The sequence below is a fragment of the Nanorana parkeri genome, unplaced genomic scaffold (genome assembly GCF_000935625.1).
Source record: "Nanorana parkeri isolate BGI_ZX_2015 unplaced genomic scaffold, ASM93562v1 scaffold923, whole genome shotgun sequence".
Classification (NCBI taxonomy): Eukaryota; Metazoa; Chordata; class Amphibia; order Anura; family Dicroglossidae; genus Nanorana; species Nanorana parkeri.
The window spans coordinates 475,039-489,571 of NW_017307191.1; the positions used below are offsets into that span (position 1 = coordinate 475,039).

Consider the following 14,533-nt stretch of genomic DNA (forward strand, 5'->3'; position numbering starts at 1 on the left):
GTGACCACATGTGATGGGTGTGACCACATGTGATGGGTGTGACCACATGTGATGGGTGTGACCACATGTGATGGGTGTGACCACATGTGATGGGTGTGACCACATGTGATGGGTGTGACTTCTCCTGCCACTTACTTGTTGCGTAGGCTGATGTTCTCGGGTTTGAACACTTCCTGATAGGCCGTCTTGTTGTTGATAATCAGATCCAGCCGATGCACCGTCTCCACCACGGCCCTGCCGGATCAGAACATGATATTGGGTCAGCAAAGCCCCCCTCCGGACAAATACTCACCCCCTGCTAGGCCGGTCCCCTACAGACCCCTCCCCTTATGGATCCAGAGAGGACCAATGCTATTGGACAGTCAATAGAAGGTGTCCAAGTCATGCCGGCAGCAACATGGCCACCCAAAGAGGGACCCCGCCTCATGTAAACAATAGAGGGAAGACTGAAGTGTCATGTGACCATGGCTTCCTGAAAACATCACAGCACACTTCCTCAGTATTTCTCTCAAGAGCCAATAGCCCTGATACAAGCAGTGGGAGGAGTTATGCAAATAGCAAAATGCCTTGACTGGTGCATGTCAGTCTGGAGGAGTGGCCGGTCCTAGGCAGGCTGTATTTGGATGCAGACTGATGTAGGTAATGCCCACATGGGATGTTGATCCTCCATGACTGAAATGCAATGAATGAAAGGGGCGGGGCCAGGGACAGTCAGACTGGGGAGGAAAGTTCTACATGATGATGGACATTCTCCAGACAGGAAATGAGGCGGGCTCTATCTGACTTGCTGCGGCTTCTAATGCACGTTGCGAGACGATCCCAGTGTGCAGTGAAATGTCTGGTTGTGTTTAAATGTCCCAAGAATGAGGTGCCTGTGCTGCCCATAGCAACATGCCGCTCCCCTTATTCTCTCCTGCACCAGTGCAGGATGACCACAAGCCCCTCCCCTTATTCTGTCTGGTGCAGGGTGGTCACAACAGGACAGCCCGTAGCTGCCCATGGCATAAAGTCCCTCCCCTTATTCTGTCCAGTGCAGAATAACCACAAGAGGGCAATCCATGGCTGCCATAGCAACAAGCCCCTCCCCTTATTTTATCCAGCTTAGGATGACCACAAGAGGACAGTCCATGGCTGCTCATAGCAAGAAGCCCCTCCCCTATTCTGTCACAAGAGGATAGTCCCCACAAGACCCTCCTATTTTCCTCTCCAGCACAAGACCACAAGGGGACAGTCTATAGCAACAAGCCCCTCCCCTTATTCGCGAAAGGTTGCTAGGGGATACAACCCCACAGGTGAGCCCCCAATACCCCTCTCCCTGTGGGCTCTCTTACCGGTACAGCCTCTTGGTGTGCAGCACCTTGGCCTCGGGCTCGCCCTCAGCTGTCCCCTGACTCATCTTTTTTTTCTTCTGTCTTCTTCCTTCTCCTCTCAGTAGCAGAAACACCGAACCACCACATCCCCCGCCATGTTGCCTGTCACTTTCCCCAGGGGAGGAGTCTCGCGAGAGCTGCCACTCCGAGATCCTGCCGGAGGAGGAGGGACAGATTCCGTGAGTGACGTCACGGAGAAGTAGGAAGCTGGAGAATGAGGGCGGGGCTCGGTCTCGGCATGTGAACGTTGAGGCATGCAGATTAGCGGGTCACGTGACGCGGCTTCGAAGCAGAAGGCGGGAAAGTGCAGGTTCTGTCAGAGAGCCAGGCTTCCCAAAGAGAACCTGTCAGTGTCACCACTAGTAATGTCAATGTAAAGTCACCCTGTGCCTGATAAATAATTGTTAGATATCGCCATGAAGTGAACTTGTTATTAAGGAATAAATGTCCTAAATTTAAGATAACTTTAAATATAATATATGGCCCTCATCATGTAAAGTAATGTGGCGGAGTGGCCTTCACCAATGGGTACACTCAAGCCTGATGTAGATTAATATAGTTCCTGATGTTGTGGTGGTATTGGAACACAAGGACATTGCAGCTCGCGTATATCCTGTGACAGTGACAACTACTCCCTTTATTTTGTATCATGTCACAGAGGCAGGAAGTGAGATGAAACTATCCTCTCATGTGGTCACTGATAACAATAGAAACTATTTACTCTTCCCAATACAAAATGGTGACCCTGGGACAACAGTTGTCACCAAAACAGGTGTCTGCATTGGATTCCTCCTCACTTCCTGTAAGCAACAGGCATAGACAACCTCCAGCTGTGCAATAACTACAAATCCCAGAGCATGCCTCTGGGAGCCATAACTGGGGCTGCCACAGTCCAGCAATGCCTCGTGGGACTTGTAGTTCCACAACAGCTGGAGTGCCGAGGTCCCATCACTTTCTGACAATGGTCACCAGGACAGACCCTACGGGGACACAGGAAGCAATTCAACTAAAATAAATACAAGTTTTGGCTTTAATGGGCATATCTATAAAGAAGTGAATCTGGCCTTCACCAAACATTCACTGCAGGTTAATCTTCTAGGTGTATGCATTTTAAATGAAAGCAATTGATTCACCACAGTGAATGTTTGATGAGGTCACATTCACTGCTTTATACATGTTCACCTTAAGTGTTAGGTTCAGTGTTCACAGTTAATGTGTTAGGTTAAAGTATTTGAAGATCAAATTCATGCTCCTCCGCTGTCCGGGACCCGGGGCCCCCTGAGGCTGTCCCAGGATGTGAACAGAATCCCGCAGTATGTTCCTCAACAAGGGAACCCAGAACTGGAGATCTAATGGAGACAGTTTGAGAGTCCAACACCTTTTTATTAATTGAATGAGGTCACATATGACAACACACATCAGCCGATGCATTTCGCTCCTCCTTCTTCGGGGCTTAAACATGATGAGCTGTAACATGGGCTCAAAGCTATCACAGTCACCCGGCATTCATTATTGGATGTACAGGGTATGGCCAGAATCAGTCAATAGGCAAAGCAAAATCAGCTTGGCCCAGTGGTCCCCTATCTACTTCTATAGTGGATAGCTTGGCCTAGTGGCCTCCCTCTCACTTCTTTGGTCCAGTGGCCTCTCATCTACTTCTATAGTGGACAGCTTGGCCTAGGGGTCTCCCTTTCACTTCTTTGGTTGGCAACTTGGTCCTGTAGCCCCCATCTACTTCTATAATGGACAGCTTGGCCTAGTGGCCTCCCTCTCACTTCTTTGGTGGACACCTTGGTCCAGTGACCTCTCATCTACTTCTATAGTGGACAGCTTGGCCTATTGGCCTCCCTCTCCCTTCTTTGGTTGGCAACTTGGTCCAGTAGCCCCCATCTACTTCTCTAGTGAACAGCTTGGCCTAGTAGCCTCCCTCTCGCTTCTTTGGTGGACAGCTTGGACCAGGCGGCCTCCTAGTCACTTCAAAGGTATACAGCTTGCATTAGTGGCCTCCTCACTTCCGCTTGGACCAGCATCCACCAATTCACTTCTTTGTTAGACAGCTTTGCTGAGTGGCCTCCTATCCACCTCTATGGCAAACACCTTGGCCTAGTGGCCTCCCTTTAATTTCTATGTTGGATAGCTTTACCCCGCTGCCCCCTGTTCATTTTTATGGTGGACAACTTGGCCCAGCAGTCTCCCATTTAATTCTATGGTGTGCAGCTTAGTCCAGCGCCCTCCCATCCACTTCTAAGGGGGACAGCTTTGTCCAGCGGCTTCCCATCCACTTCTAAGGTGAAAAACTTGGTCCAGCAGCCTCCCATCCACTTCTAAGGGGGGCATGTTGGCCCATTGGCCTCCTATTCACTTTTATGGTGGACAGTTTGGCCCAGCAGCTGCTCATTCACTCTTATGGTGGACAGGTTGGCCCAGCAGCCTCCACTTTATTTATTTGGTGAACAGCTTGGGCCAGCAGCCTCCTATACACTTCTAAGGTGGACAGCTTGGCTCAGCGGCTGCTTTTTCACTTCTATGGTGAACAGCTTGGGCCAGCAGCCTCCCACCCACCTCTGTGGTGGATGGTTTGGCCCTGCAGTTGCTCATTCACATCTATGGTGGGCTGCGGTATTCTCTTGACATACAGAAAGCTCAGAAAGGACCTCACTGTTGTGTAGTTAGGCCCAGTAAACAAGCCTGAGGCAGGGAGGTGACACGGGAAGCTGTAGACTTTGAGTAGTGATGTCACCCATTACTAGAATGGAATGTGGCACAGGTGGGTGAATCATAGTAGGTGGCATGTATTTCTTCTGTATATTTCAGCCTTCTGGCTGGGGCCTGGCAGTGCTTTTTCTGACGGGGCCCTGTCCTAGCTGGAAGAGATCCCTGTCCTTGTTTGCTCGGTGTGACACAACCCTCTCACACCCTCCTTAAGGTGGAGCCAAGTCAACACGGTGAGATAACACTATCACCAGCCACACTTTGGTTGGTCACCGTCAGGACAAAGTAAGAAAAAGGTCAACAAAGCTCAGATCTCTAGGGAACAGGGCCGAGCGCGAAACAACTGGCTCGTCAATCGGGCCCCTTCATGCCTTTCCATTTTGGTGCGTTGTATTAAGGCAGCCAATCCTTTTAAATGGTCTGCCAACGCACAACAACCCACTGCAGAGCATCACCTGGCCTTGTGGTATCTCATAGGGGACCCAAGAGGGCCATTCAGACCAGTAACTTTAGTTTCTACTGGGATGTCACCCAACTGTGCTTGATCATCTTCTGCCCTGGCTTCTCTATCTGGAGAATGACAGCTCAGAAACTGGAAGTGATGCAATCAGCGTCGCTTCCGGGTCCATTCAGCATGGAGGTTATCAGCGAATGGATATTTGCTGTTCTCTCTACTTTCTGACACCCGCAATGCCGGTACTGGGTCCACAGGAGGGGCATCAGAGCTTAGGAAACAATGCAGGGGGTGTCAGGCGGGGGCACAAGGAGAGAGAGCAGCAGTGAGCGGTCTTTATTACAGGAGGGGGCAGAGACAAGACCAGTCACCCTGCACAAGGAGAGAGCAACAGTGACTGGTCTTTATTCAGGAGGGGGCGGAGACAAGACCAGTCACCCTGCACAAGCAGAGAGAGCAGCAGTGAGCGGTCTTTATTACAGGAGGGGGCAGAGACAAGACCAGTCACCCTGCACAAGGAGAGAGCAACAGTGACTGGTCTTTATTCAGGATAGGGCGGAGACAAGACCAGTCACCCTGCACAAGCAGAGAGAGCAGCAGTGAGCGGTCTTTATTACAAGAAGCTGCAAGTGTCACACTGGATTACTGCACAGATCTGGAAGAAATACTCATAGCTCACCAAGATTCAAGGAAGAATGCCTGATGGGACTTGTAGTCCCACCACAGCTGGAGGGCCGAGGCTGTCTACCCCCGTCTATAGGAATCTTATGGGTCTCATATTTAGAAATATTTTTAGTAGAAGTCGATTGTTTGGTAACTTATTTATGTTTTAATACAAATATTTTTCTTCGTCTCTGTACAGCTGTGCCGTTGTTGTGCTGAAATGTTATTCGGCTGTCGGGACAGATGGTCACTTGGACAAGTAAGACATTTCCAGAATTCCTTCACTGAAGCCAGACCAGTAAAAAGACTGAATCTGATTGGTTGCTTTGGGTTACTGCAGTTTGCACTTTGCTGCTGGCACTGTTCTATTAAACAAAGCTGACTGTCCATATATTGACCTATGATCCTTTCTCTGCAGGTATGGGCTCCTTAAAGGAGAACTATGAGGTGAGTGCTTTCCACTCACCCCATAGTTCTAGCCGACCTGTGACAATGAGACTGTCACAGGTCGGCTCAGTAGATCGGGAGGTGAGCGAACACATACCGGCGTTCGCTCACTTCTCAATCCTGTCACTGCAGAGAGCTGTGATAGGGGAAAGGCTGGATTCCCCTCTCCCCGCTCCTCCAGCGCTGACTGGCGACCATCATATCAACTTATAAGCAATGATCATTTCTCTGCACATATGGGCACCTTAATCCTCATGCAGTAAATCAGTTCATGCCAATAGTCGCACGACCATCATATCAACTTATAAGCAATGATCATTTTCCGCACATATGGGCACCCTAATTTTAATGCAGTAAATCAGTTCATGCTAATAGTCGCATGACCATTTTATCAGCAGATGAGCTATTATAATTTCTCTGCACGTATTGGGCACCTTAATCCTCATGCAGTAAATCAGTTTGTACAAATAGTCGTGCGACCATCTTATAATCATGAGCAATGATCATTTCTCTGCACGTATGGGCACCTTAATCGCCATGCAGTAAATCAGTTCATTCAAATAGTCGTGCGACCATCTTATCAGCGCATGAGCAATTATTATTTCTCTGCACCTATGGGCACCTTAATCGTCATGTGACAAATCAGTTCATACTAATAGTCGCGCGACCATCTTATAAGCATGAGCAATGATCCTTTCTCTGCACATATGGGCATCTTAATCCTCATGTGACATCAGTTCATACTAATAGTCGCACGACCATCTTGTCAGTGGATGAGCAATGATCCTTTCTCTGCACATATGGGCATCTTAATCCTCATGTGACATCAGTTCATACTAATAGTCGCACGACCATCTTGTCAGTGGATGAGCAATGATCCTTTCTCTGCACATATGGGCATCTTAATCCTCATGTGACATCAGTTCATACTAATAGTCGCACGACCATCTTGTCAGTGGATGAGCAATGATCCTTTCTCTGCACGTATGGGCACCTTAATCCTCATGCAGTAAATCAGGCCATACTAATAGTCTTGCGAACATTTTATCAGCTCATGATCAATGATTATTTCTCTTCATGTATGAGCACCATAATCCTCATGCAGTAACTCAGTTTATACAAATAGTCACGCGACCATCTTATTAGCAGATGAGCTATGATAATTTCTCTGCACCTATGGCTCCTTAATCCTAATATAGTAAATCAGTTCATACTAATAGTCGTGCGACCATCTTACCAACATATGAGCTATTATAATATTTTACTACCTGTATGGGCACCTTATTCCTCATGTGATAAATCAGTTCATACAAATAGTCACGCGACCATCTTATCAACAAATAAGCTGTTATAATTTCTCTGCACGTATTGGGCACCTTAATCCTTGATGCAGTAAATCAGTTCGTACAAATAGTCGCGCGACCGCGCGAATAGTCGCGCGATCTTATTAGCAGATGAGCAATGATCATTTCTCTGCACCTATGGGTACATTAATCCTCATGCAGTAAATCAAGTCATACAAATAGTCGTACGACCATCTTATCAGCAGATGAGCCTTTCTCTGCACGTATTGGCCACCATAATCCTCATGCAGTAAATCAGGTCATACTAATAGTCGTACGACCATTTTATCAGCAGATGATCCTTTCTCTGCACATATGGGCACCTTAATCCTCATGCAGTAAATCAGGTCATACTAATAGTCGTACGACCATTTTATCAGCAGATGATCCTTTCTCTGCACATATGGGCACCATAATCCTCATGCAGTAGATTAGTTCATACAATTAGTTGTGCGACCATTTTATAAGTATAAGCAATGACCATTTCTCTGCACGTATGAGCACCTTAATCCTCATGCATATAGTCGTACGACCATTTTATCAGCAGATGATCCTTTCTCTGCACGTATGGGCACCTTAATTGTCATGTGACATCAGTTCATACAAATAGTCATATGACCATTTTATCAGCAGATGATCCTTTCTCTGCACGTATGGGCACCTTAATCCTCCTGTGACATCAGTTCATACAAATTGTCGTACAACCTTCTTATCAGCAGATGAGCAATGATCATTTCTCTGCACCTATGGGCTCCTTAATCCTAATATAGTAAATCAGGTCATACAAATAGTCGTACGACCATTTTATCAGCAGATGATGCTTTCTCTGCATGTATTGGGCACCTTAATCCTCATATAGTAAATCAGTTCATAGTTATAGTCGCACGACCATCTTATCAGTGGTAAGCAATGATCATTTCTCTGCATGTATGGGTACCTTAATCATCATGTGACATCAGTTCATACAAATAGTCGTACGACCATTTTATCAGCAGATGATCCTTTCTCTGCATGTATTGGGCACCTTAATCCTCATATAGTAAATCAGTTCATAGTTATAGTCGCACGACCATCTTATCAGTGGTGAGCAATGATCATTTCTCTGCACGTATGGGCACCTCAATCCTCATGTGACATCAGTTCATACAAATAGTCGTACGACCATCTTATCAGCAGATGATCCTTTCTCTGCATGTATAGGCACCTTAATCCTCATGTAACAAATCAGTTCATACAAATAGTCGTACGACCATTTTATCAGCAGATGATCCTTTCTCTGCACGTATGGGCACCTTAAGCCTCAATCACACGTACAATCTTCCTATTTACTCCCCTTTGTGTGGCTATTTAATTGTATTTGTGACTTGTGTTTGAGAAACAAGACGGCCCTTTTATGGGAAGATAAGAGGCATTGTGTGTGTGAATCTTTGGGGGGAATAATTGGTGAATCATTTGGGATCTATTGAAAGCTAAACTGTCCGGAGAGATAAAAGTGTGACTTCCTGATTTCATCGGCTCGCAGGCCACGTCGCTCTGATTTTTTTGGGGGACAATGTCTAGTTTATTGGAGTTTTTGGAAACTTTGTTGAGTGCTCTGGGCCTCGTTCTTTGCTCCTCCATTGTGAAGAGGGAACCAAGCCAAACGTTGGGTGGTGCGGCGAGTCCCGGTGCTTCTGTGATTCAATAGATGTTCCTCAGACGTTCTTGTAATAGACCTCCACCCACCTAGGGCCACCCTAGAGGAGCGTCCATATGCACCAACACGCTAAAGGTCTACTCACACTACACCAGGGGTAGGCAACCTCAGCAGTCCGGCTGCGGTGCAACTACAGATCCCATCCCGTGCCTTCTGTTATGTATCATTCCTTCTCCCAGATGCGCGAAAGGACTAAGCCCTGATGAAGGGGGAGATTGTAGACCCCCGAAATGCGTTGGCTCTTTCATTCTATGGATCTTTGTAAATAGAATATACTGGACTGCACTCAGCAGTTCCCCCCCCCCCCCTCCCCCCCTGTTTTTGCTCTATACTTGGTTCCACTTGAGAGTGAGACCTCCACATTCTGATCAGGGGGGGGTCCCTTGTTTTGTGTGGGAACCGCCCATCCAAGAACATTTGGCACTTCAAAGAAGAGAATTATTGGCAAGTCTAGCACCTCTCCCACAAATCTCTATCCACCTATGGCCACCCTAGAGCATTGGTGGCGAACCTATCGCACGCGGGGCCCTCTCTGCTGGCACACGAGCCCAGGTCCGGAGTAACATAGGGGCGCCTGGAGTTTCCGCTCCAGGCCCGCCCCTGAAAAATATGCCCAACTGTCCCGGATCGCCTTGGTATGCGATCTGGGTTGGCACCAATCAGGCAGCGGCAGTCCTCTAACCATGCATATTAGACGACCGCTCGCTGGGGCCTCTCAGGCCCCTAGTGAGGAACGAACAGCCGTCTAGTTAGAGAACCACAGCTGCCCTTGAGAAGCTCAGGACCCCAGTGAGACCCGTACAGCCCCCTGAGAGCCACACAGCCCCCTGAGAGCCCATACAGACCACCTCAGAGCTGCACAGTCTCCCTGAGAGCTTATATAGCCCCCCGAGAGCCTGTCTCAGAGCCGCACAGCCCTCCTGAGAACCCACACAGTGCCCCTGAGAGCCGCACAGCCCCCTGAGAGCCCATACAGACCACCTGAGAGCTGCACAGACCCCCTGAGAGCCCATACAGACCACCTGAGAGCTGCACAGCCCCCCTGAAAGCCCATACAGACCACCTGAGAGCCGCACAGCCCCCCTGAGAACCCACACAGTGCCCCTGAGAGCCGCACAGCCCCCTGAGAGCCCATACAGACCACCTGAGAGCTGCACAGACCCCCTGAGAGCCCATACAGACCACCTGAGAGCTGCACAGCCCCCCTGAGAGCCCATACAGACCACCTGAGAGCTGCACAGCCCCCCTGAGAGCCCATACAGACCACCTGAGAGCTGCACAGACCCCCTGAGAGCCCATACAGACCACCTAAGAGCTGCACAGACCCCCTGAGAGCCCATACCGACCACCTGAGAGCTGCACAGCCCCCCTGAGAGCTTATACAGACCACCTGAGAGCCCACGCAGCACCCCTAAGAGCCATACAGACCACTTGAGAGCCCACGCAGTGACTCTAAGGGCCACACAGCCCCCCTGAGAACCCATACAGACCACCTGAGAGCCCACACAGTGACCCTAAGAGCCACACAGCCCCCCTGAGAACCCATACAGACCACCTGAGAGCCCACACAGTGACCCTAAGAGCCACACAGCCCCCCTGAGAACCCATACAGACCACCTGAGAGCCCACGCACTCGGGCTCAAAAAGGTTCCCCATCACTGCCCTGGAGGGTGTCCAAATGCGCCAGCAATCTAAGATTGTGCTCACACTAGGGCAGGGTATAGGCGACCTCGACACTCCAGCTGTGGTGCAACTACAAATCCCATCATGCACCTGGCTCTTGGAACAATGCCTGTGGCTGTCAGAGTCTTGCAATGCCTCATGGGACTTGCAGTTCCACCATGGCTGAAGTGCCGAGGCTGCCCACCCCTGCACTAGGGTGTATGTAATGTGTCAGAGCACATTTGACCCCGAAAGCCTAGGTCATGTGACCAGTGTGATCGATCCGCACTGTGCCCTGGGAAGACATGGTCTGGGGCCCGGTTCTGGTGGCATGGTACACGTATGTGTGATCGCTAACCGTGCCGGAGACTCTCCCCATTAACAAGAGTTTAACACCATGGGTAAGCAACCTCAGCACTGCAGCTGTTGTAGAACTACAAGTCCCATGAGGCATTGCCTGACAGCCACAGGCATGACTAGCAGAGGCATGATGGAATCTGTAGTTCCACCACATCTGGAGTGTCAAAGTTTGACCACCCCCGCCTACACCATGGATAGGCAACCTTGGCACTGCAGCTGTTGTGGAACTACAAGTCCCATGAGGCTTTGCAAGACCCTGACAGCCACAGGCATGATGGGATTTGTGGTTTCATACAGCTGGAGTGCCGAGGTTGCCTACCCCATGCCTTAACAGGAAGTGAGGGGGGAATCTTTCAATGTGGACACGTGTTTTGGTGACAACTGTTTTGTCCCCGGGACAGGAAGTGAAAGGAAATCTCCCCAGGGGGACATAGCCAGGGAATAAACATGGACATTAGACTTTTTTGTTTTGTTTCAGCACGGCTGGAGTGCCAAAGTTACGGTCTACGCCTTCCTTACTCTGTCCAAAACTAAAAGGGTTTGCCTAAAGAGACACTGTAATCACAATGCATGGTGCTGCCGCTCTAACATGTTTCAGACACTGGGGGCGAGAGGTGTTTAGATTCCCCCAGTGTTCACAGTACACGGGAGGCAGCAGGTGACACAGGAAGAGAGAATTTATTTTTCGGAACAGCTGAAAATGGAAGGGTTAAGTGTCCAGCCCGCCCCCGCCCCCCTGCAGACAGCCCCGCCCCCTTTCTGTGAACAGGTGAAACCGGTGCAGGTAGATAATCTGCGGGGCGGAAGCTGCTCTCAGATGGTATCTGGAAGGGCAGGCTACAAGACAAGGAAGGGATTGTCCACTCCGGGCTCAGGTACGTCACAACCTGCTCCACCACCTCCCCCTTTCAAATTTCGAGGGGAGCTCCTGACACCCCGACTCCCCACCACTTCCTGTGACAACATGACGGCGGACTCCCGTCTGTCATCGAAGGGGCAATATTTCGGGAGCGCTTCGATGGCCTTATGATCCGACCGGCTCCGTTATTTTCCCTTTTTAATAATTAATCGTCTTCTGGTATCTACGCCGGCCTCAGCTGACCTCCCCGGGGTATGTAAGGAGACCCCCCCTCGTCTGATCCCTCACGTTAAACGTTAACGATTGAAAGCCGTTTTGGGAGAGTTTCGCTGAATCAGATATTAGCCGGCGTACGGAGCGACCGGTAATTCCGGTTTATTAGTCAGGCCGTGCGAGACGGTGTAGAATTTGTGACGCCGTCCCTTTAAAGTGTACGTCCGGATGGAGCGCGGGAGGGTTAGGACCCGTGTCGGGTTTTACCGCTGTCCGGGGGATCCGTTACGCTCGCCATACACGGTACAATCTGATTGTACAATCTCCATTAGATCTGCCTACAGCTATGTAGGTCAAGGGCAGTGGTGTCACAAGGGGAGTGCCGCACGCACCCGGGTGACACCATTGGAGGGGTGACGCCAAAATGACTGACAGCCATTTTGGTGTCACCCCCCTCTAAAAAGTCGGGCGCTCGGTCATGGGCCGAGAGCCCGACAGTGTCAGGAGAGAGGAGGGGACACGGCGGCATACCTCATCCCGCCAGGTGAATGTCCTCTCCTCTCTCTGCCAGCGTCCATCACCAAGATGGCCGCCGGCAGGCATCGACGCAAGCGTGATTATGCCATTGCACACACACCTGGTGATGTCATGCGCATGCCCGATGACAGACTGGATGCAGACTGATTGGCTGTTTAGATTGTATGGTGTAGTGCCAGCTTAAGAGAGGTGCCCCCACTAACTGACTCGGTGACAACGGTTTCACCAGACAGGAAGTGAGGGATAGCCAGTGTCACATACACAGAAGGTTTCAAACCCCTCCCCTACTCTACAGGGTTGTTGTTGTAAATACAAGCAGTGGTGTCATTACCGGATTGTGACCCGCTATCGGCCTCTTGTAGTCCCTGGACAGCACAGAGCTGGAGGGTGAGAGGAAGAATCAGCACAAGAAGCCGATAGGTTCATATGCTGACAAGAAGCATGCTGAGAGAAGGAGAGAGCAGAGTGACAGAGAGATGAGCTCATAACTGTGCTTCATCAGCTTTCATTGTCCAGTGACAGGTGGGAATGGACATTAGACTTTTTTGTTTTGTTTCAGCACGGCTGGAGTGCCAAAGTTACGGTCTACGCCTTCCTTACTCTGTCCAAAACTAAAAGGGTTTGCCTAAAGAGACACTGTAATCACAATGCATGGTGCTGCCGCTCTAACATGTTTCAGACACTGGGGGCGAGAGGTGTTTAGATTCCCCCAGTGTTCACAGTACACGGGAGGCAGCAGGTGACACAGGAAGAGAGAATTTATTTTTCGGAACAGCTGAAAATGGAAGGGTTAAGTGTCCAGCCCGCCCCCGCCCCCCTGCAGACAGCCCCGCCCCCTTTCTGTGAACAGGTGAAACCGGTGCAGGTAGATAATCTGCGGGGCGGAAGCTGCTCTCAGATGGTATCTGGAAGGGCAGGCTACAAGACAAGGAAGGGATTGTCCACTCCGGGCTCAGGTACGTCACAACCTGCTCCACCACCTCCCCCTTTCAAATTTCGAGGGGAGCTCCTGACACCCCGACTCCCCACCACTTCCTGTGACAACATGACGGCGGACTCCCGTCTGTCATCGAAGGGGCAATATTTCTGGAGCGCTTCGATGGCCTTATGATCCGACCGGCTCCGTTATTTTCCCTTTTTAATAATTAATCGTCTTCTGGTATCTACGCCGGCCTCAGCTGACCTCCCCGGGGTATGTAAGGAGACCCCCCCTCGTCTGATCCCTCACGTTAAACGTTAACGATTGAAAGCCGTTTTGGGAGAGTTTCGCTGAATCAGATATTAGCCGGCGTACGGAGCGACCGGTAATTCCGGTTTATTAGTCAGGCCGTGCGAGACGGTGTAGAATTTGTGACGCCGTCCCTTTAAAGTGTACGTCCGGATGGAGCGCGGGAGGGTTAGGACCCGTGTCGGGTTTTACCGCTGTCCGGGGGATCCGTTACGCTCGCCATACACGGTACAATCTGATTGTACAATCTCCATTAGATCTGCCTACAGCTATGTAGGTCAAGGGCAGTGGTGTCACAAGGGGAGTGCCGCACGCACCCGGGTGACACCATTGGAGGGGTGACGCCAAAATGACTGACAGCCATTTTGGTGTCACCCCCCTCTAAAAAGTCGGGCGCTCGGTCATGGGCCGAGAGCCCGACAGTGTCAGGAGAGAGGAGGGGACACGGCGGCATACCTCATCCCGCCAGGTGAATGTCCTCTCCTCTCTCTGCCAGCGTCCATCACCAAGATGGCCGCCGGCAGGCATCGACGCAAGCGTGATTATGCCATTGCACACACACCTGGTGATGTCATGCGCATGCCCGATGACAGACTGGATGCAGACTGATTGGCTGTTTAGATTGTATGGTGTAGTGCCAGCTTAAGAGAGGTGCCCCCACTAACTGACTCGGTGACAACGGTTTCACCAGACAGGAAGTGAGGGATAGCCAGTGTCACATACACAGAAGGTTTCAAACCCCTCCCCTACTCTACAGGGTTGTTGTTGTAAATACAAGCAGTGGTGTCATTACCGGATTGTGACCCGCTATCGGCCTCTTGTAGTCCCTGGACAGCACAGAGCTGGAGGGTGAGAGGAAGAATCAGCACAAGAAGCCGATAGGTTCATATGCTGACAAGAAGCATGCTGAGAGAAGGAGAGAGCAGAGTGACAGAGAGATGAGCTCATAACTGTGCTTCATCAGCTTTCATTGTCCAGTGACAGGTGGG

The 14,533-nt window shown here is 50.2% G+C and overlaps 1 protein-coding gene across 1 annotated transcript in view; it reads right to left on the reverse strand.

Moving 5' to 3' along the window:
• The window catches only part of SMG5 (SMG5, nonsense mediated mRNA decay factor), a 25,260-nt gene extending 24,790 nt beyond the window's left edge, over positions 1-470 (reverse strand). The window contains exon 1 of the mRNA XM_018566191.1: positions 464-470. Coding sequence (XP_018421693.1) covers positions 464-466 — 3 coding nt within the window. The 5' untranslated portion in view covers positions 467-470. The remainder of the gene's footprint in view (positions 1-463) is intronic.
• Positions 471-14,533: the final 14,063 nt, after the last annotated feature.